Source organism: Alligator mississippiensis, chromosome 1 (assembly GCF_030867095.1).
Source record: "Alligator mississippiensis isolate rAllMis1 chromosome 1, rAllMis1, whole genome shotgun sequence".
Taxonomy (NCBI): Eukaryota; Metazoa; Chordata; order Crocodylia; family Alligatoridae; genus Alligator; species Alligator mississippiensis.
In genome coordinates this window covers 190607045-190624117 of record NC_081824.1, presented here as the reverse complement: position 1 = coordinate 190624117, position 17073 = coordinate 190607045, and the positions used below count along the sequence as shown (strand labels likewise).

The window sequence follows — 17073 nt, the reverse complement described above, 5'->3', positions numbered from 1 at the left end:
GCTCAATATGAGATACAACTGAGAGAACGCCTGGAGTCAGCACGGAGGGAAGCTTTAGGAAATCTGAGGGAAGCCCAATAGCGGCAAGCAACCCATTACAATCAAGGGGCTCGAGAGAGGAAGTTCGAATTACGAGACTGTATACTGGTTCTCTTGCCAGATCAGGAAAGTAAGTTACTAGTGCGAGGGCAGGGCCCTTATGAAATAACACGCCAAATAGGGCCTGTAGATTATGAGGTATATCAGCCAGACAAGCAAAAGAAAAAACAGATATACCACATTAACATGTTGAAGCCATGGCAAAAACGAGAATGCCTGTACTTGGCCCTCCAACCAGATGAACCAGAACTAGGGCCCTCCATGAAGGAGAGGGAAGGGAGAGGTGAAGTGGAAGTGGCTCCCCAACTCTTGGAAGAGCAGAGAAAGCAGGCAAGGGAACTAGTGAAGAAATATGGAGATGTGTTCCAAGAGGTCCCCAGGGAGGCTCAAGGTGTGATGCATCGAATAAGGACCCCCTCCAGGCCAGGTGATCCGCGAGAACTGGAGGCAAATCCCACAACTCCAAGGCCAGATAAAGAAGGAATTTGGGATGATGTTAGAAAAAGACATAATACAAGAGTCCCAAAGAAAGTGGCGCAGCCCCACTGTGGCCATGCCAAAGCCAGATGGAAAAATTAGGCTCTGTATTGACTTCCGGAAAGTAAATACGGTGGCCAAGTTCGATGCTTATCCCATGCCAAGGGTGGACAAAATGGTGGAGGAAAATAGGCAAGCCAGCTATATCTCCACGTTGGATCTAATGAAAGGCTAGTGGCAGGTCCCCTTAGCACCTGAGGACCAAGAAAAGACAGCCTTTGCCACACTATGGGGGCTATTTCATTTCCAATGCGTGCCATTTGGATTACACGGGGCTGCTGCAACATATCAGCGGCTAATGGACAGAGTCCTGGCTCCGCATGGGGATTACGCTACAGCGTATATAGATGACATTATTGTGTATACTGCAGATTGGCCGGGGCATTTAACAGCATTGCAGGCGGTATTGCAGGACTTAAGGAAGGCGGGGTTAACCGGCAACCCAAAGAAGTGCACAATTGGAAAGGAGGAAACACGGTACCTTGGGTTCCAGATAGGAAGTGAGAAGGTATGACCACTGTTGGACAAGGTAGAGGCAATAAGGAAGTATCGAACTTCACAAACAAAGAGACAAGTGAGGGCCTTTTTGGGAATGGCCAATTATTATAGGAAATTCATCCCTCATTTTACAGACTTAGTGGTGCCTTTAACCGAAATGGTAAAGGCAGTGGCTCCAACCAAAGTGAGATGGACACCAAAAGCAGAGGCAGCATTCCAAAAGGTGAGGGATGCATTGTGTACACAGCCACTACTATATACGCCAGACTTCCATAAAGCATTTATGGTATTGACAGATGCATCCAACTGGGCTATTGGTGCAGCGTTGGTCCAAATGGAGGAAGGAGAAGAACGTCCGATAGCATACATCAGTAAAAAGGATTTATGCTACCATAGAAAAGGGTGATCAAATGGGCCACAGAAATGCTCCAATATTATCTGTTAGGTCAGAAATGTACTTTATTCACGGACCATGCCCCACTGCAATGGCTACAGAGCATGAAAACAGATAACGCTAGGCTGATGAAATGGGCCCTCAGTCTCCAAACATACTGCTTTGAGGTGGAGCATTGTCCAGGAACTAAGAATGTAAGTGCCCCTTTAAGGCCAGAACTTTCTGAGCACAGAGTGCTGGTAAGTGCCCAGGTTCAACAGGAGGGGTCAACAACACCCCCATGCAGACACCTCTGCCCAGATAGTATCCAGAGACCCTTGTGTTACAAACCTAGGGGCTTGTGGGGTGTCTTGCATGATTTCTAGAGTTTGCTTTGCTGATATGGCATATGTAGTCTCTACATAAGGGTATTGTCAAACTCCATTTAGCCTGGTCATCTTGATGTTTATACGTACTGCAGTATTTTATATAAAATGTATTTCTTATATGTCGTAATAAAGTCAAGAATGCACAGTACAATAATAACTTTCAAATAGTAAACAATGTGTTTCTCTGACACCTAGGAAAGACTCCAAGCCTAAGTGGCTGCAGAGCAGTTATGGCTTAGAATTAGCTGACTCAATTTATTTACTCACCTCCCTTGCAATGTGCTCTGAGGCACAAGAGCCAGACTGACCAAACATGATGAACTTACATTTTAAAAGGGACTTAAGAATAAAACCTGGCTAGCCAACTATTGGGGGGAAACAAGTGAGAGAGAATATTATGAGGGCACTGGATTAGCATATTGGAAAGATGCACATATTTCCCTGGTCTTAATGAGATCAGGACAGATTTCTGCTCTGGCAAACTTACAGTTTTTGGGGAGCAGGAAGTTCTGTGCATAAGGTGGGTTGGGTTTCCTAACAAGCCAATAGGTAGCATATATGAATAGCAGATGGGAAGCCATACTTAAGCCTGCTTTGATAGCATGGTACTTACTTTAGACTCCCTGGAATACAAGAGAGGCTGGAGTAAAGAAGCTGTCAGGACTGGGGAAAAACTAGAGGGGCTATAAGGGGGAGGGGGAGTGGAAGCTGGGAAGGGGAAGGAGAAGGGGAAGGGGAAGAGAAGGGACACAGAGGCAGTTTGCATGATTATGCAAACAGAAGACAGAGACAAGCACATGGGCATGAGAGTGCACAGGTGTGCAACTGCAGTGTAACTGCAGGTGTAAGGGGATGATGGCTAACTGTAAATGTGTGTTATAGACAATCAAGTGAACTGTGTTGGTCACAAGACAGGACTGATGGTAAAAGTATAGGTGTATAGATATATGTATTAATTTAAATATATACTTTTAAAAAAATGGCTGTCCGGAGAACTTGCAGGAGGCAAGCAGGTAGGTTGGAGACAGAAGCTGCTGTCTAACCTGTTGAAATTGGCTAGGGACTGCATCCTTGCATTTAAGATGCAGGGTAAGAAAAGGTTATTGTTCTGATATTTTCTTGTGTTTGTTTATTCTCATGTCCCTGTCTGTATTTCAGCATACAGTTTCTGATTTCTTATGCTTTTGTTTTGCATGAAAAACCCCTTTTTGTTGTCTTTACCCACTTATTTTCAGTATTAAAAGTGATTCCAGAGCATTTGACCAAACAGACTTGCCCATTCTATGGAAAAGGGGATCCGTCTTTTCTGAGTGGCAAAATCCCCTCCGCTAAGGGCTGGCAAGGCCTGAGCAAGACAGGTAGGACTGAGGCAACGCAACCCAAGGAGTTGGCCTCTGGCACATCTCAGATGGTTCTCAGTGACCAAGCAGTAGAAAGCAGAGAGGGATTTGGGGCACGAGGGCACCCCAAAGGTATGGAAGCACCCTAGGAGTGTGTTTCAGAGGTGCACCCAGGCTGCATCTGGGGTCAAGCTTATGTCTCACTTAGTTTTCTAGAAGTATATCCCTATATGGTGGTTAGATCTTCTCCTGTGAAGAGGATTTGAGTCACCTCAGAGTGAAGAGGGCTTAAAGCCTGACTTCTTGCTTCTTGGACTTATACCCTTACCACTAGACTAGACTATTATGCAGGAGATAGGCAGAAACACTGCATAGTGCTTTTGAGTGAAAGTCTGTAGGGTTAAGTACTGAACTCAGTACCATCGGCATGTGTTAGGCCGGCTCTCAGCATAGCTAAAGGATCAGGCTGCTCTGGGGACTTGGGCACCTCCCTACCTCCACTTTGGATCACAGCAGATCGGGGGACATGTACCCCCCCCCCCCCCCCCACTGCAGGGCAGCATGGGTGGCTGCAACAGCGGTGAGGGAGGGAGTGGGGCTGGGGCAAGCACTGCACAGCCAGGGCGGGGCATGGGATGGGATGGAGCCACAAGTGCTTTGTCTGGGGGGGCACAGGGAGAGAGAGGCATGCACCCTAGGAGGGCATATGCCTCCAGATCTGCACGTGGAGTTAGTGTGGGCTGCTGCTGTGAGCTGGGGATGCACCAGGCTCTTCCTGGTGGGGGGCACTCGGGGCGGGAGGCAGCACTGCTGGGAGAGAGGCTGATGTGGGGAGGGCTGCAGCCATCTGAGAAGCCACTGTAACCCCCCTGACCTCCCCCAGCGCTGCCACTGCCTGCCCCAAGTGCAGCATGACCCACCCCCCTCCAGGAAGAGCCTGGCACAGCCCCAGCCCGCAGCAGCAGCCCTTCCTGCCCCATGCGCAAATCCTGGAAACATGGCCCCCATGCATTCCCAGAGTCCATGCAGCAGTGGGAGCCTCCCTTCCCCCTCCCCACACCAGGTGCACCCCCAGACAAGCCACTTGTAGCTCCATCCCACATCCTGCCCTGCCCTGGTTGTGCAAGGCATGCCCCAGCCCCACTCCCTCCCTTACTGCTGTGGTGGAAGCAGATTGAGGTGCCAGCAGGGAGGGAGGGAGCAGGGCACAGGCAGGAGCAGGGTCTGGGATGAGTGGGGCCCCGGCTGGGCCAGGTGGTGGGACAAGTGGAGGCCTGGGGGGCATGTGTCTCACCCCCCCACCCATCTGTGTGTGGGGTGCAGGCAGCTACCACAGCATGCTGGTCTTTGCTCCCTGCTGCAGCTGCCCAGCACCCCCTGCCCACCTGGCAGTGGGATGCACATGGCGTCACGCAGCTCTCAGGGTAGTGGGGCTCAAAGCGCAGCACACAGTGGCAGCCACCTCTGCCCCCTAGATTGAGGGGACATGTGACCCCTGGCCTCTGCTTGTCCCACCACCCAGGCCAGCTGAGACCCCACTCACCCCAGCCCCTGCTCCTGCCTGTGCCTCACTCCCTCCCTCACTGCTGGGACCTTGATCTGCCCTCCCTCCCCCATGGATCTTTTCCAAAGCCCCTACCCCCCTGCCCTGCTCGTACCCCTGCTGCCCCTGTCCCCCAGACCTGCTGCCCCTTGGCCCCAGCCCAGGCTCCATGGCTATCAGCAGCTACCCAGAACCTGGACCAGCTGCAGCCAGGAGGCTGCAAACAGCTACTGCTCTCCAGCTCCAGCCCCGACCCTAGCTGACTAACAGACCCAGCCCCAGGCTCCAAGGAGGCAGCAGATACTGGCGATGTTCCCTGCTGTGATGTCCTCACACACACTGCACACCCAGCCCTGCTGCCCTCCCCTGGGCCCTCCGGAGCACAGCATGTGCGCCCAGGTGGCAGCGCACAGAGGGACCGCACAGAGAAGCTGCTTGCTGCTGCAAGCTCTGTGCTGCCCTGCCCAGGTCACACTTCCCCTGTTTGCACAGGAGCAGCGTGGGCAGCACACAGTGTTGAGCCCCTCACTGCTGCCCCCACCTGCAGGGTAAGTGTGGCTAGGGCAGCGAGGAACTACAGGCAACTTTCTGTACCCTGCTGTGCCAAGTTTCACATGTTGCTCTGCAGAAGCAGTGGCAAGGGCAGCACAGTAGGGAGTATCGCCGGTATCTGCTGTCTACTTGGAGCCCAGGGCTGGATTTGGGGCTGGGAGGCAGCTGGGGCTGAGAGGCAGCAGTTGTTTACAGCCTCCCGGCTGCAGCCAGCCCAGGTTCTGGGTAGCTGCTGATACCTACGGAGCCCGGGCTGCTTGCAGCAGGGCTTCCATCCTCCCAGCCAGCTGCTGGGAGTAGCCCAAGCTCTATTGCTATCAGCAGCTACCACAAACCTGAGCCGGCTGCAGCCGGGAGGCTGCAAACAACTGCTGCCTCCCCACTCCAGCCCTGGCTGTCTCCCAGCTCTCGGCTCCAGGAAGATAGCAGGTGCTGGCACTGTGCCCATTGGGGCCGGGGCCGTGGGCAGTGTGGGGCTGGGCCAGGGCCAACTGGCAGCAAGGGGCTGTGGCTGTGGGGCCAGGGCCACCCAGCAGCATGGGGCTGGAGCTGGGGCCCACAGGCAATAGGGGGCTGGGGCTGGAGCCCAGCCATGGGAAGCATGGAGCTGGGGCCAGGGCCTGCTAGCAGCACGGAGCTGGGGCTGCAGCTGGGCTGTTGCTAGCGCCGGGATGGGGCTGGCAGCAGCACTGGGCTGAGGCTGGGGCCGTGCACGGCTGGGACCTGTGGCGGTGGTGGTACTGGCTGGTGCTGGGCCCACGCAGGGCCGGGGCCTTCATCAGCGTCGGGGTGGGGCTGGGTCCCGTGCAGGTCCACGGCCCCATCCCCATCCTGATACTGCCGACGGCCCCCACCTGGCAGTGGCACTGTGCTGGGGCCAGGCCCGCCGGCAACTGGCACCACCACTGTGGCTGGGGACTGCACAGGCCCCAGCCCCATCCTGACACTGATGACACCTGGGCCCGGCAGCAGCACTGGGCTGGGGCTGGCGGCGGCAAGGGCTGAGACTGGGCCTGCCGGCAGCACGGGCCAAGGCCGGGACAGTTGGCAGCACCAGGATGTGGCCGGAGCCTGCACAAGTCCAGGCCCTAGCCCAGCAGCGGCCAGTGACAGTGGTGCTGGCTGGGGCCAGGCCCACTGGCAGCACGTGGCTGGGGCCAGGGCTGTCTGCAGTGCCAAGATAGGGCTGGGGCCCACGCTCGTCCGCAGGCCCGGGCCCAAGCCTCATCCCTGCGCTGCAGACAGCCCCAGCCCAGCAGTGGCACTGGGCTGGGGCAGGCGGTAGTGGTGCTGGCCAGGGCCTGGCCTGCCAGCAGCATATGGCTGGGGCCGAGCCTGCCGGCAGTCCTGGGATGGGACCCCGGCCTCAGCCTTGGCCTTATCCCGGCGCTGCTGATGGGCCCCAGCCCAGCAGCGGTGGTAGAAGTGCTGGCCAGGGCCGGGAACACCAGCAGCATGTGGCTGGGCCCGCTGGCAGCGCCGGGATGGGGCCCAGACCCAGCCCGCCGGCAGCACATGGCCAGGGCCATCTACAGCGCAGAGATGGGCCCGGGCCCCAGCCTTGTTCCGGCACTGCAGATGGCCCAGACCCAGCAGCGGTGCTGGGCTGGGGCGGGTGGAGGCAGTGGAGATGCTGGCGGAGGCCGGGGCTAGGCCCGCCAGCAGCGCCAGGGTGTGGCTGGGCCCACCACTAGTGCCAGGATGGGGCTGAGGCCCACACAGGTTCATAGGCCCAGGCCCCAGCCTCAGCTAGGCGCTGCTGACAGCCTGGCCCAGCGGTGCCGCTGGTCTGGGGCAGATGGTGGCGGTGGTGCTGGCCAGGGCCAGGCCCACCAGCAGCATGTGGCCGGGGCTCTCTGTAGCACCGGGATGGGGCCAGGGCCTGTGCAGGTCCACAGCCCTGGCCCCATCCTGACACTGCAGGTGCCCCTGCCTAGCACTGGGCTGGAGCCCAGGGCAGCAATGGTGCCAGCTGGGGCCAGGCTGCTGGCAGCATGTGGCCGGGCCCGGGGACAGGGCCCACAGCGGCGATGGTGCCGGCTGGGGATGGGCCCAGAGACGGGGACCGCGGGAGTGATGGGGCTGGGTCACCAGCAGCACATGGCCAGAGCCGAGGATGGGACCCGCGGCAGTGACGGTGCCAGCTGGGGCCTGCCAGTGGCACACAGTCAGCAGCACGGGGTTGGGGCCAGGGCCATCAGGGCACGGATGTAGCCAGGGATGGGGCCTGCAGGGGGGGATGGGCTAGGGTTGGGGCCAGGGGTTCTTACCTGGCTGGCATGGTCGGGGTGTTCCGGCCAGGGTAGCAAGTCTGGCTAAGTAGGGGTTGGCAGCAGCACAAGGCTGTTCCTGGGCAGCCATGTTCTGCTCAATCTGGACACACCCCTTCCCACGCCTTGGGGCAGGAAGCAGCCCGCATGCCAGTAAAAACCATGCCACATGCCTCATTTGGCACGCATGCCATAGGTTGCCAATCCCTGTCCTAGATCCACCCATGGTAAGAGGCATTGTGGCTGCTGATGCTGTTGCCCTGTAGGGTCAGGCCAACTCTAAGGATCTCAATATCGTGCTGTTAGACAGGAAGGTGCGACACAATTGCACATATACAAACACACACATCAATTAGGTGCATACACACACACTACCAACTCAGGCACATGCATACCTATCACTAATTCAAGCATGTACACTATACACCCCAAAAATTAGACAAAAATCAATTGTCCATACCCGCACACTCAGTACACATACACAGATCACTAATTCGTATACCATGCACACAATGACATACACACACACACACACACCAGTTCACACACACACAACCCACCTACACATACACACAGGTAAGTTCCTAACTTGGATGGTACAATATGTATGTGTGTGCTTGGGGTACCTGAGATACTTGGGGGAAGGTTAAGGTGAGAGAGAGAGTTAAAATGTAGGGAGTGAAAGTTGCCAGAATCGGTAGACTAGCGAGAAGCTGGCCAAGGAACTGAGGCTTGGGTTTACTTAAGATCAAGTGGCCCCAGGGTTACTTGAGGTCACTGGTACAAGGGTTAAAAAAAGCCTGGTGGCAAGGAGGAGACAACCAGGAAAGAGAGAGAGAGAGAGAAACCTGAGAGCTTGGGGCTGGAAACTGAGGCAGACAGCTGAGATACTGGTGGGGCAGATAAGTGGTGGCAAGGAGGAGACAGCCAGGAAAAAAACTGAGGCAGAAACCTGGGATCTCAGGGGAAAAGGCAGTGGGGATAAGACAGTGGCAAAGAAACGGGGTTTGCAGGCAGAGAGGAGCTCAGGACAGGTGCTGGAGGTGGCAGTGAGGGAGAAATGAGACGGAAGTTAGAGGGGTGAGGAGCAGAGATTGGAGCAGGGCCCGACTGCAAACCCAACTCAGGGGTGCAAATAACAGTTGTATTAAACAGATAACACACTAGACAGCCCCATGAAGTTATTGGTGTACACACACACACACACACACACACACACACACACACACACACACACACAGAGGCAGCAGGAGAAAGAGACTCAGTGGAAGGGCTGAAGTCCAGGTAAGGAAGAGAAGCAGAGACCAAGTCCTTGGTTGAAGAGGGGCTGGGGGGTAATAGCTACCTATCCAGGCTGGAAAGGGGTCCTTGTCCAGTAGATGTTATCCAGAGAGGGGTCGCCGGCACGGCCTCTGGGTGGATAGGTGGTGTGGCATGGCGCTGGTCCAGATGGAGAGGGTGTCCCAAGGAGTTAGTCTTCACTACCAGCTTTTATGGGGTAGACTACCTAAGATCTCCTATGGGGAGGGCCTTTCCAGGCAATGTCAGTTCTGTTCCAGAGGGTTTCCAGATGTTCATACTGAGCATGTGCAGCCTGGCACAATGGTGGGTTGCCTCATCTTTTGTTTCTTGAATGCTGAGGGTGGTTCCAACGGCTGGGTCCTTGGTCCAGGTATTGGTGTTGATGGTTTAGTCATTCAGAGGGAGCTATTTTTAGACCTACTGCCATTGTCTCTCAAGTACCTTCATCTATCCCCATTCATTCAGGAACCAAGTTACATAGGAGGGGTAGGTGTGAGTGATGGGTTACACAACCAGGCCTGGAGACAGGATGGAGACTTGATAAACAAAATGGAAACTTGACATGACTTATGCTAATTTACATATGTAGGCCTAAATCTTATAGTATCAGTAAAACAGTAATATAGAACAGTAAAAATAAATATAAACATAATAATTATACAATATAAAGGAGAAAAAACAAAACAAATACAACTTGCTACCAAAATAAAATGCTGAAGCTTATCCTATGTCTTAGCTCACTTATACTTATCTATAGGGAATAGAGAGGGAGAGAACAAGTCAGAAATGGTTGGGGAAGGGGAGAGAATGCATTCTAAATTTAAAAACAAAAAGTGGGGGTTTTGCTAGAATGCAAGGGCATATTGGATCACATGTTGCAACTTCTACACTTAAATTTTGCCTAAATTTTGTTTCAGCATCTATTTAACCAATGCAGACTGAGCTCATAGACTGACTGGTCCCTGATCTGTTCCTACTCATCCATCCTCACCCACCAGCTTCCCTCCAGGGCCCCTGCTTCCTTTCTCCTTTGCTCTCCTGTAAAACTTATCATATTCTGCCTCTTCATTCCACTGTGACCACTTTCTTCTTTTCTCCTTCATGCACTACAAGGGGCAACACGGGTGGGGGACTCTCTGCTCCCCATTATTATGAGCGTCAGAGGCTACCAGTGTAAAGCCAGGCATCCTCCTCCATTTAGAAACAGAGATAGGAAGCCTGGCCTGTAATGGCTGCTCCATCAAATGTACTCATGCGGAAAGGAAAGAGAGGGAATATAAAATGGAGGGAGAAGCCTTTGGATATCTGGGGCGGGTGGGAGAGACATCAAGAAGTTGAGGCCTATGTGCCCAAACTGCATTTGTAGGGCTTTAGGTCTCTAAGAGCAGCCATTCACAACCAGAGCATTGCTGCACTCTGGAGTGCCTGGAGAGCCTTGCAGAGGTGCCAGGCACCAAGGGGCGCACACCCTAAATCAAGGTCTCAAAGAGCAATGCACAGTGCTAGGAAAGGAGGAGTGGATGGGGGCTTTCTGGGAAAGGGAACAATCCCTTAGTATTTTGTGCAGCCTTACCTGGCAGGGGAAACACCATGTCCAAGAAGGCAGTTTTCCATAAGCGCCACCGGGGATAACTGTTCTTCTGCTGTGGTTTAGTACCTGCTGAGGTGCTTTATGGCAACAGGACGCTCCTCCCTAGCTTGCTCCTGCAGCCCTATGGCTGAGGGCAGGCGAAACTCGGGGGTATCTGAATCTCAAGTCTCCCGGCTTGGGCCTGCAAGTCGGATGCCCACCAAAAGACATGGAAAATATCTGAAGTCTGTAGTGGGGGTGGAGGATGTTTGCCCGTACTAGGCTCACTTATGGCTCTGGACTGACTCACGGATTTGGACTTGATTTGGCTTGGAACAGGAAAAAATCCTTTAAAAAAAATTTTTTTGTAGTCAAAAACCGAGACGAAGGGACGAGCCGGCGCTCCCCAATGAAGGGAGAAAACCACTGCTCCACAGCAGATCTAGCCCCCCCCCTCCAGCACTACCTCCACTCCCCGCCTGGATCCTGCACCCGCCACGGGACTCCCTGAGACCCGGCCCCGCCCCCTGGCCCCGCCCCCTGAGCGGACCGTCGGACGGGGCGGGGGGATGGCGGCTCTCGCAGCGTGTCTGTGTAGCGCGCGGGGAACCCCCCTCTCCCCTCCCCCTCTGGGGTTCCCCCAGCGCCCGCCCCTCCCCCATTCCGATGCGGCGCGTTCCGCCCCCCATCCCCCACCATGGAATCCCTGCGCGAGTAAGGGGCAAATAGTTCTCAGGAATTCCGAAGATCCCTCCGCTGCAGTCTGCCCCTCCTTTTCCCTCCTCCGTCATAGATCCGGCCAGGCCGGCGCGGAGGGATCCCCGCGGGCTGCGCAGAGCCGAGGGGGGAGGGGGGGCAGTCTGGGACCGCGGGGGGGTGGTGCCGGCCGAGCCGGGCGTGGGGGCGGGGAGGGGGCAACATGGCGGCTTCATATGAACTTCCCCCCCTCGGCACCTAGAGCCGCCGTTGCTGCGCTCGGCCATGCCGGGCATGATGGAGAAGGGCGGCGAGCTACTGGGGGGGAAGAGCCGCGCGGCCGCCAACGGCACCAAGGGCGGCGGCGGCGGTGGCGGTGGCGGAGGCAGTCCCTCCAACGGCCACTGCTCCGAGCCGGACAGTGGCGGCGGCGACAGCGGCGACGAGCACGGTGCGGGCCCGCGTAACCGCCGCCGGGGCCTAGCGCGGGCGGGGGTGGGGGGCAGCCGCAGTCACCGCTTCAGCAGCGGCCGCTCGGAGCCCGCGCGCGGAGGGGGAGGGGCGGCGTGCGCGCGTGCGTGGGGGGCGGAGGGGGGGGTGCGGCGGGGCCGGGCCAGGGCCATGCGGGGCTTGGGCAGCGCCAGGGCGGCAGTGCGATGCCGCAGCCCCACTGCCTGCTGCTCCCGCGGAGGGAGGGAGCCCGTGCGTGTCCACGGCTCACACACGTGTCCCGGCCGCCGCGGGGCGCAGGCGATGACTCGTGTGCCCGGCCCTAGGTAACGCGTGCGTGCCGCTGCGCGGAGAGGGGGGGGGGTCTGTGGGGTCCCCTCTCCTCCTCCCCCCCACATTGTTTTTATTTAAATACCTCCCCCCGCCCCCCCTCCCCCCGTGACGGCCCGCTTGTGATGCGCGGGGGGAGCCTCGGGCGCTGCCGTGGCCGCTTTAAAGGGCTGAGGCGCCGGAGGCTGCTGGTGCCGCGGCGCTGGAGCGGCCCTCGGAGCCGCCAGGTCGGTGGGAGTAGCCGGCTTGTGTGGCTCGCCTTTGTTTTAAATACCGCACCCCTTTGCACAGAGAAAACCCCTAGTCATTGCTCTGCTCTGCTGATGGTTTTCTCCCCCCCTCCTCCCTTGCCTTGCAGATGTAGGAATGAGGGTCGGAGCGGAATATCAAGCGCGCATCCCCGACTTCGAGCCTGGTAAATCGCTTTTTCAACTCTGCCCTGACATCTTGCTGCCGGCGGGTTGCAAATGGGGGCTTATGGATGTGATGGTGATGGGAGCTCCGGGTGTGTGCGTGAATGTGTCTTCAGTCGGGTACCGGGGACGCGATGCATTTGCAAAGGTTAACGTGGATTTCCATCCCCCCCCTTTGTGTTTTCCCGTTCTTATGTCGGTCACTGGAGCTTTGCAGGGGCAGCATCTGGTCTGTGAGAGCTTGGGGGGGAGGGGGGAGAGCTGTACTTAATTTACCGGGATTGATGGTGTGTATTTGGGAGGGGTGGGAGAGACAAAGCTTCCAGTGTCTTTCTGTTTTTCCTCGATGCATGCTTCACACAACAATCTCCTTTGTAACCTGCATAATTGTATTATTTCTTTTAAAGGAAATGTTTGTTTCAGCATTTTATATATTAATTATTTTTTTCATGCCTTGGGAAAAAGGCTGGGGGAGATGCATCCTTCTAGAAACGGTACATACCTGATTGATTTAGCGTCTCTACTGTTAAGACACATTTGTCTGGGATTTCATGCGCCTTGCTGCTTTTTTTTTAATTTTTATTTTTTAAGGTGAGGTAGTCTGGGGAGCTCTGCTGTTGTAGATTGAACTCTCACCCTCATGCTGGGTGGGGAAAGGATATTGGGTAGACACAGCCTCACAACTCGATCTTAGTAATTTAAATGTTAGGAGGGTAGCTGAGGTAAACTTACAGCAAGTAGTAATGTTTAGGGGCATCTGTTAGTCCAGCTGTGGTGGTGGCAGGGAAGCCAGTCTACTTTCCTGTTCTCCATTTGTCAGATGATTTCTGCCAGGAAGAGGATTGGGCCAGTGCTCCTCACATGGTCCCTTCTGTGTCAGAGGCTTTGTTGATGGAGACTGGTTTCCTTTAGCCTGCCTTTTTGGGTTTGAAATCGGTTTGGGGTAAAAAAAAAAAAACATGCTTGGGAATAGAGACTTCCTTTCCAATTTGGGGGATGTGGGCAGGGAGGGAATTCCACCAGAAAAAAAAATACTATTTCATGCTGCAGTAGCTGTTTTGCTACTATTTTGAAAATTGTTGTTACTAATTTTTTTTTAGTAAAAAAGGAAAACAAACCCTTTTTAATCAGCCTTGTTTATTACCAAAAGAAATAAACACGTTTACTTCTAAATAAGAGATGTCATTCCTAAAAGCTACCTGATTGTTGTGAGCAGAAATATAGTATTGCCCTTGCAAATGTGTGTTTTCTCTGCTGCTTATACAGGAGTTCTCTGGGGAAGGTCTTAGATTCTTTATTCACTTGCATTACAGACAAATTTCTTCTGCATGTTGCATGTGAACTGATTGATATACATTTTCTAAAGGAACTTTTGCCCTGTTTCTGTGATGTTAGTATTGTAAAACTGAAATGTGAATGATGCTAGGCAGAATGTGGGAATGCTTATTGACTTGGTAGCATGGTTTTGTGTTAACCGAAAACATGCCTGCTCATAAGTCCATCCATAATAATTTTTTTTTCTTTCTGATTTGAATTTGTGGAGTGTCATCTACTTGAAAGCCCATACATAATATGGCTGGAAGAAAGGCATATATACTGCAGACTGTCTGTTATAACAAAAATATGAATATATTTCATGGCAAACACAATGATATTTCATAATGCCCCTTAAAATTAAGTGTGTATTTGAAAATACAAGATAAATGCATCTCTGAAGTTTCTTTCTTCTAATGTCTTTGTATTTGGCATCTGGTAAATCTTTATAAATATGTTGGATGTTGCAGTAGGGTGCATGTTCTTATGTAGCCGTCAAATTTTTTTCTTTAAAAACCAAACCTTGAGATGCATGAACTCAGTAGAAAGAAGTTGAGTATATATGCACCTGTGGGTGAAATACTTATTTGTACTTGGTCACTAAAAATTGCTGTTACATCACTGGAAATTATATCACAAACAGTTGCCTTGAATGACAAAATGTTCGTTATTAAGGTTGTGATAGTAATGACCTAGATATTAAAGTTGATGGGAAGGACTTGTTAGAAGATGAATAGCTGTCAAATTCTAAAATTCAGAATTTAATGTTGATGGCGTTAGTACTACTGTAGGAAATACAGGGAGTCTAATTAAAAGTGGAGCAGCATATAGGGGGAGGTTTGGGCCAGGCATACATTTAAGTGTCCCATTCAGAATCTGTTGTACAACCCAAGAATATTCAATAACATACACACACTTTCTCTTGGGTGTGCATGTTACTGAATAGCCTCTGAAAGGAAATATCATGTAGTTGCTGCCTTAATGTTTCACAGACACTTAAGAGGTATTCTTCTTTTACTGTTAGTTGGTTGTGAGGGGTGTTTCTGATTTAATGATTGACCCAGATCCTGAATTTAGACAATTTGGCAGAATGTTCCTTTGGCCGAACTTTTTTGTTTCTTCCTGGCAGCCTCTCAGTTGTACTTCTCATTTTGTTCCCTGCCTCTCCTCAGACCAAGTAGTTGTTGTTCTTTCCCCATATCAAGCATGTATTTTTCATGACTTCCATAGAGTCCACAGTAGTGTTGGCTACTTTACTAAATCTCATTGGCCCTCCAGCTTCCTCCCAGAAGAGAGGATAAAGAATCTGCTGTGGTTTTTTTTTTTAAGTACAGTATGGTACAGGTTGCAAGTGAGTGAATTGACTGTCTTTGAAGGAAGAAAGGAGAGGTGGCTGGTGGAAACAAGGTTTTGGTTGCACTCAGAAAAGGGAAATTATCTTAATTCTCATAGACTTAGTTTATTTGAATTATATCAAGCCTTACAACGTAAACTTGGCCCACTGAATGCTTCAGCTCTGTGCTTGTATCCAAGTTGTTTTGCTCATTGTTTAAATTCTCTTATGGATTCTTTTAGTACTTGCAGTGCTTAACCTCATCTTTGAAGATTGTGTGCATTAGAATTGCTCTTCCTAATCTGAAGTGTAGGTTATGAATGATGGAGAATTTAGGATCTACTTCTACTTTTTTTAAAGCAGATTCAGGTACTCCACCTACATGTAGTTCCCCAACCTGTCCTCCCTAGGTTGAGTCGGACTCTTTTAAAATCCCTGTGAGTTTTTTCCGTGTTTTTCTGTGGGAAAGAGCCATGAAAAGAAAAAGGGGGAGGAAAAAAAAAGGCACAGGGCAGGGAGATGTTTCAATTTTACTTTGAAACTTCAAATATTTTTTCCTCTTAGTTGCAGTCGCATTTAGTGTAACAATAGCAGTCTGTTTAAAAAAAAAAAAGTCAGATGTTTATTTTTTGAAGCTGGCATGTCTATTTAATAGGGATGTGTTTACTTCCAAGTTTGAAGTTTTGCACTTGTCACTTTTTCCTTCTGTGTAAAGGTGGTGCGGTGCCTTCTCTGCTTACATCCTGTTAGTGCATATTCAAAATAAGGAGGGGGGGTCAACCCAGTTTTTATCAAACAGTAACTATCACACAGCAACAAATTATAGAATTAGTTGTTTGGAATATTCTTGAAATTCCAGCTTCTAATTGCTATTAGTATAAGTAGTCCCATATGATTCCCAGGACAACATTCAGACACCAGTCAGAGAAGCTGTTTTGCTGGACAGTCTTTTACAGAAAAAAGCTCTAGTATCTTTTGAGACCTGTATAATGATCTTCCTGATGATGCTTCTTAGCTGACAGCTGTGTTCATATGACATTCATTACTCTTTACCTTTCCTAGCACTTCTGTCCATTGGCCTTTATCTGCTGTTGATATTTAGAATGGTTTTTCCACATATAGAACATCTTGCCTTTTGAGATGCAGCCACCATCTTTTTCCTCAGTATGCTGATAAAGAATACTTGGATAAAGATTATGTTCTTGTGGGACAAATTGTGACCCTACATCTGTAGGAAAAACTTCATTCCACATACAGCTCTCCAGTGTTCAAGGCAGTTGAGTTCTCTGTTTTTCATTCTGGTTTTGTCTCCCTATGTCCTTTATCACTTCTGCCTGCATTGTGAGCAGAGTTTTCTGCCAGATTCAGTTCAGAAGTGAGTGGCCCTCTGTTAGGCTAGGGCTTGAGAATGTACCTTCTTGCCTCCCATGGCACTGATAGGGGGTCCCCTTTCACATGGGTGCCATTCTGTAATGGAAGAAAAGGGGTGAAGGAGTTTTTCCTAAGAGTTGAATGTTCTGAACCCAGAACCAGTATGGAAGAGCAGGATCTCTGTGCTGATGGTCTAGGCCTCCAGATAATACCTCCAGGTTCTGGAGAAATTTGAGGGCTTGGCCTCTGGCCTATTCCACTCTGCAAGCTATGTAATGTTTAACATCCCACTTTTCTTTCTCCCCTTTAATCACTTCAGGCAGAAAAATTTAGGAAGCATGGCAAAATAGGGCATGATAGAATTTTCTAAACCAGTGAGTCTCAGCCAAGGTACTGCAGACCCCTGGGGTGTCTTGATATCCTTTTAAGGGTGCTGCAGGGTGCCACTCAGTGTTAATGCTGTTAGGTGTTCAAATACGATTCAGAAGATAAACCCAGAGATTTCAAGTAAGAATCCATAATGTCAAAAACTTTCTAATCTGTTACAGCTTTTCTGAGTTCTTTTTAAAAGAAGAATTGCTCTGTGTTTTTTCTGTAGTCAAAAAAGTGATAAGTAAGAGCTGGCATTTCCTAAGAGGTGTCTCAAGCTGAATGAAAGGTGCCTTGAGTCTAAAAGGGTTGAAAACCAGTGGT

The 17073-nt window shown here is 51.8% G+C and overlaps 1 protein-coding gene across 6 annotated transcripts in view; it reads left to right on the top strand.

Moving 5' to 3' along the window:
- The first annotated feature begins 11382 nt into the window (after nt 1-11382).
- Nucleotides 11383-17073, top strand: part of RCOR3 (REST corepressor 3) — a 36729-nt gene continuing 31038 nt past the window's right edge. For 2 of the 6 annotated variants that reach the window (XM_014598140.3, XM_014598139.3), the window contains exons 1-2: nt 11387-11620; nt 12308-12364. In XM_014598140.3, the coding sequence (XP_014453626.1) occupies nt 11455-11620; nt 12308-12364 (223 nt within the window). In that variant the 5' untranslated portion in view covers nt 11387-11454. Of the gene's footprint in view, nt 11621-11809; nt 11946-12307; nt 12365-17073 lie in introns of those variants that run through there. The other 4 variants (XM_019483214.2, XM_014598138.3, XM_006274099.4 and 1 more) reach the window with 4 other exon arrangements.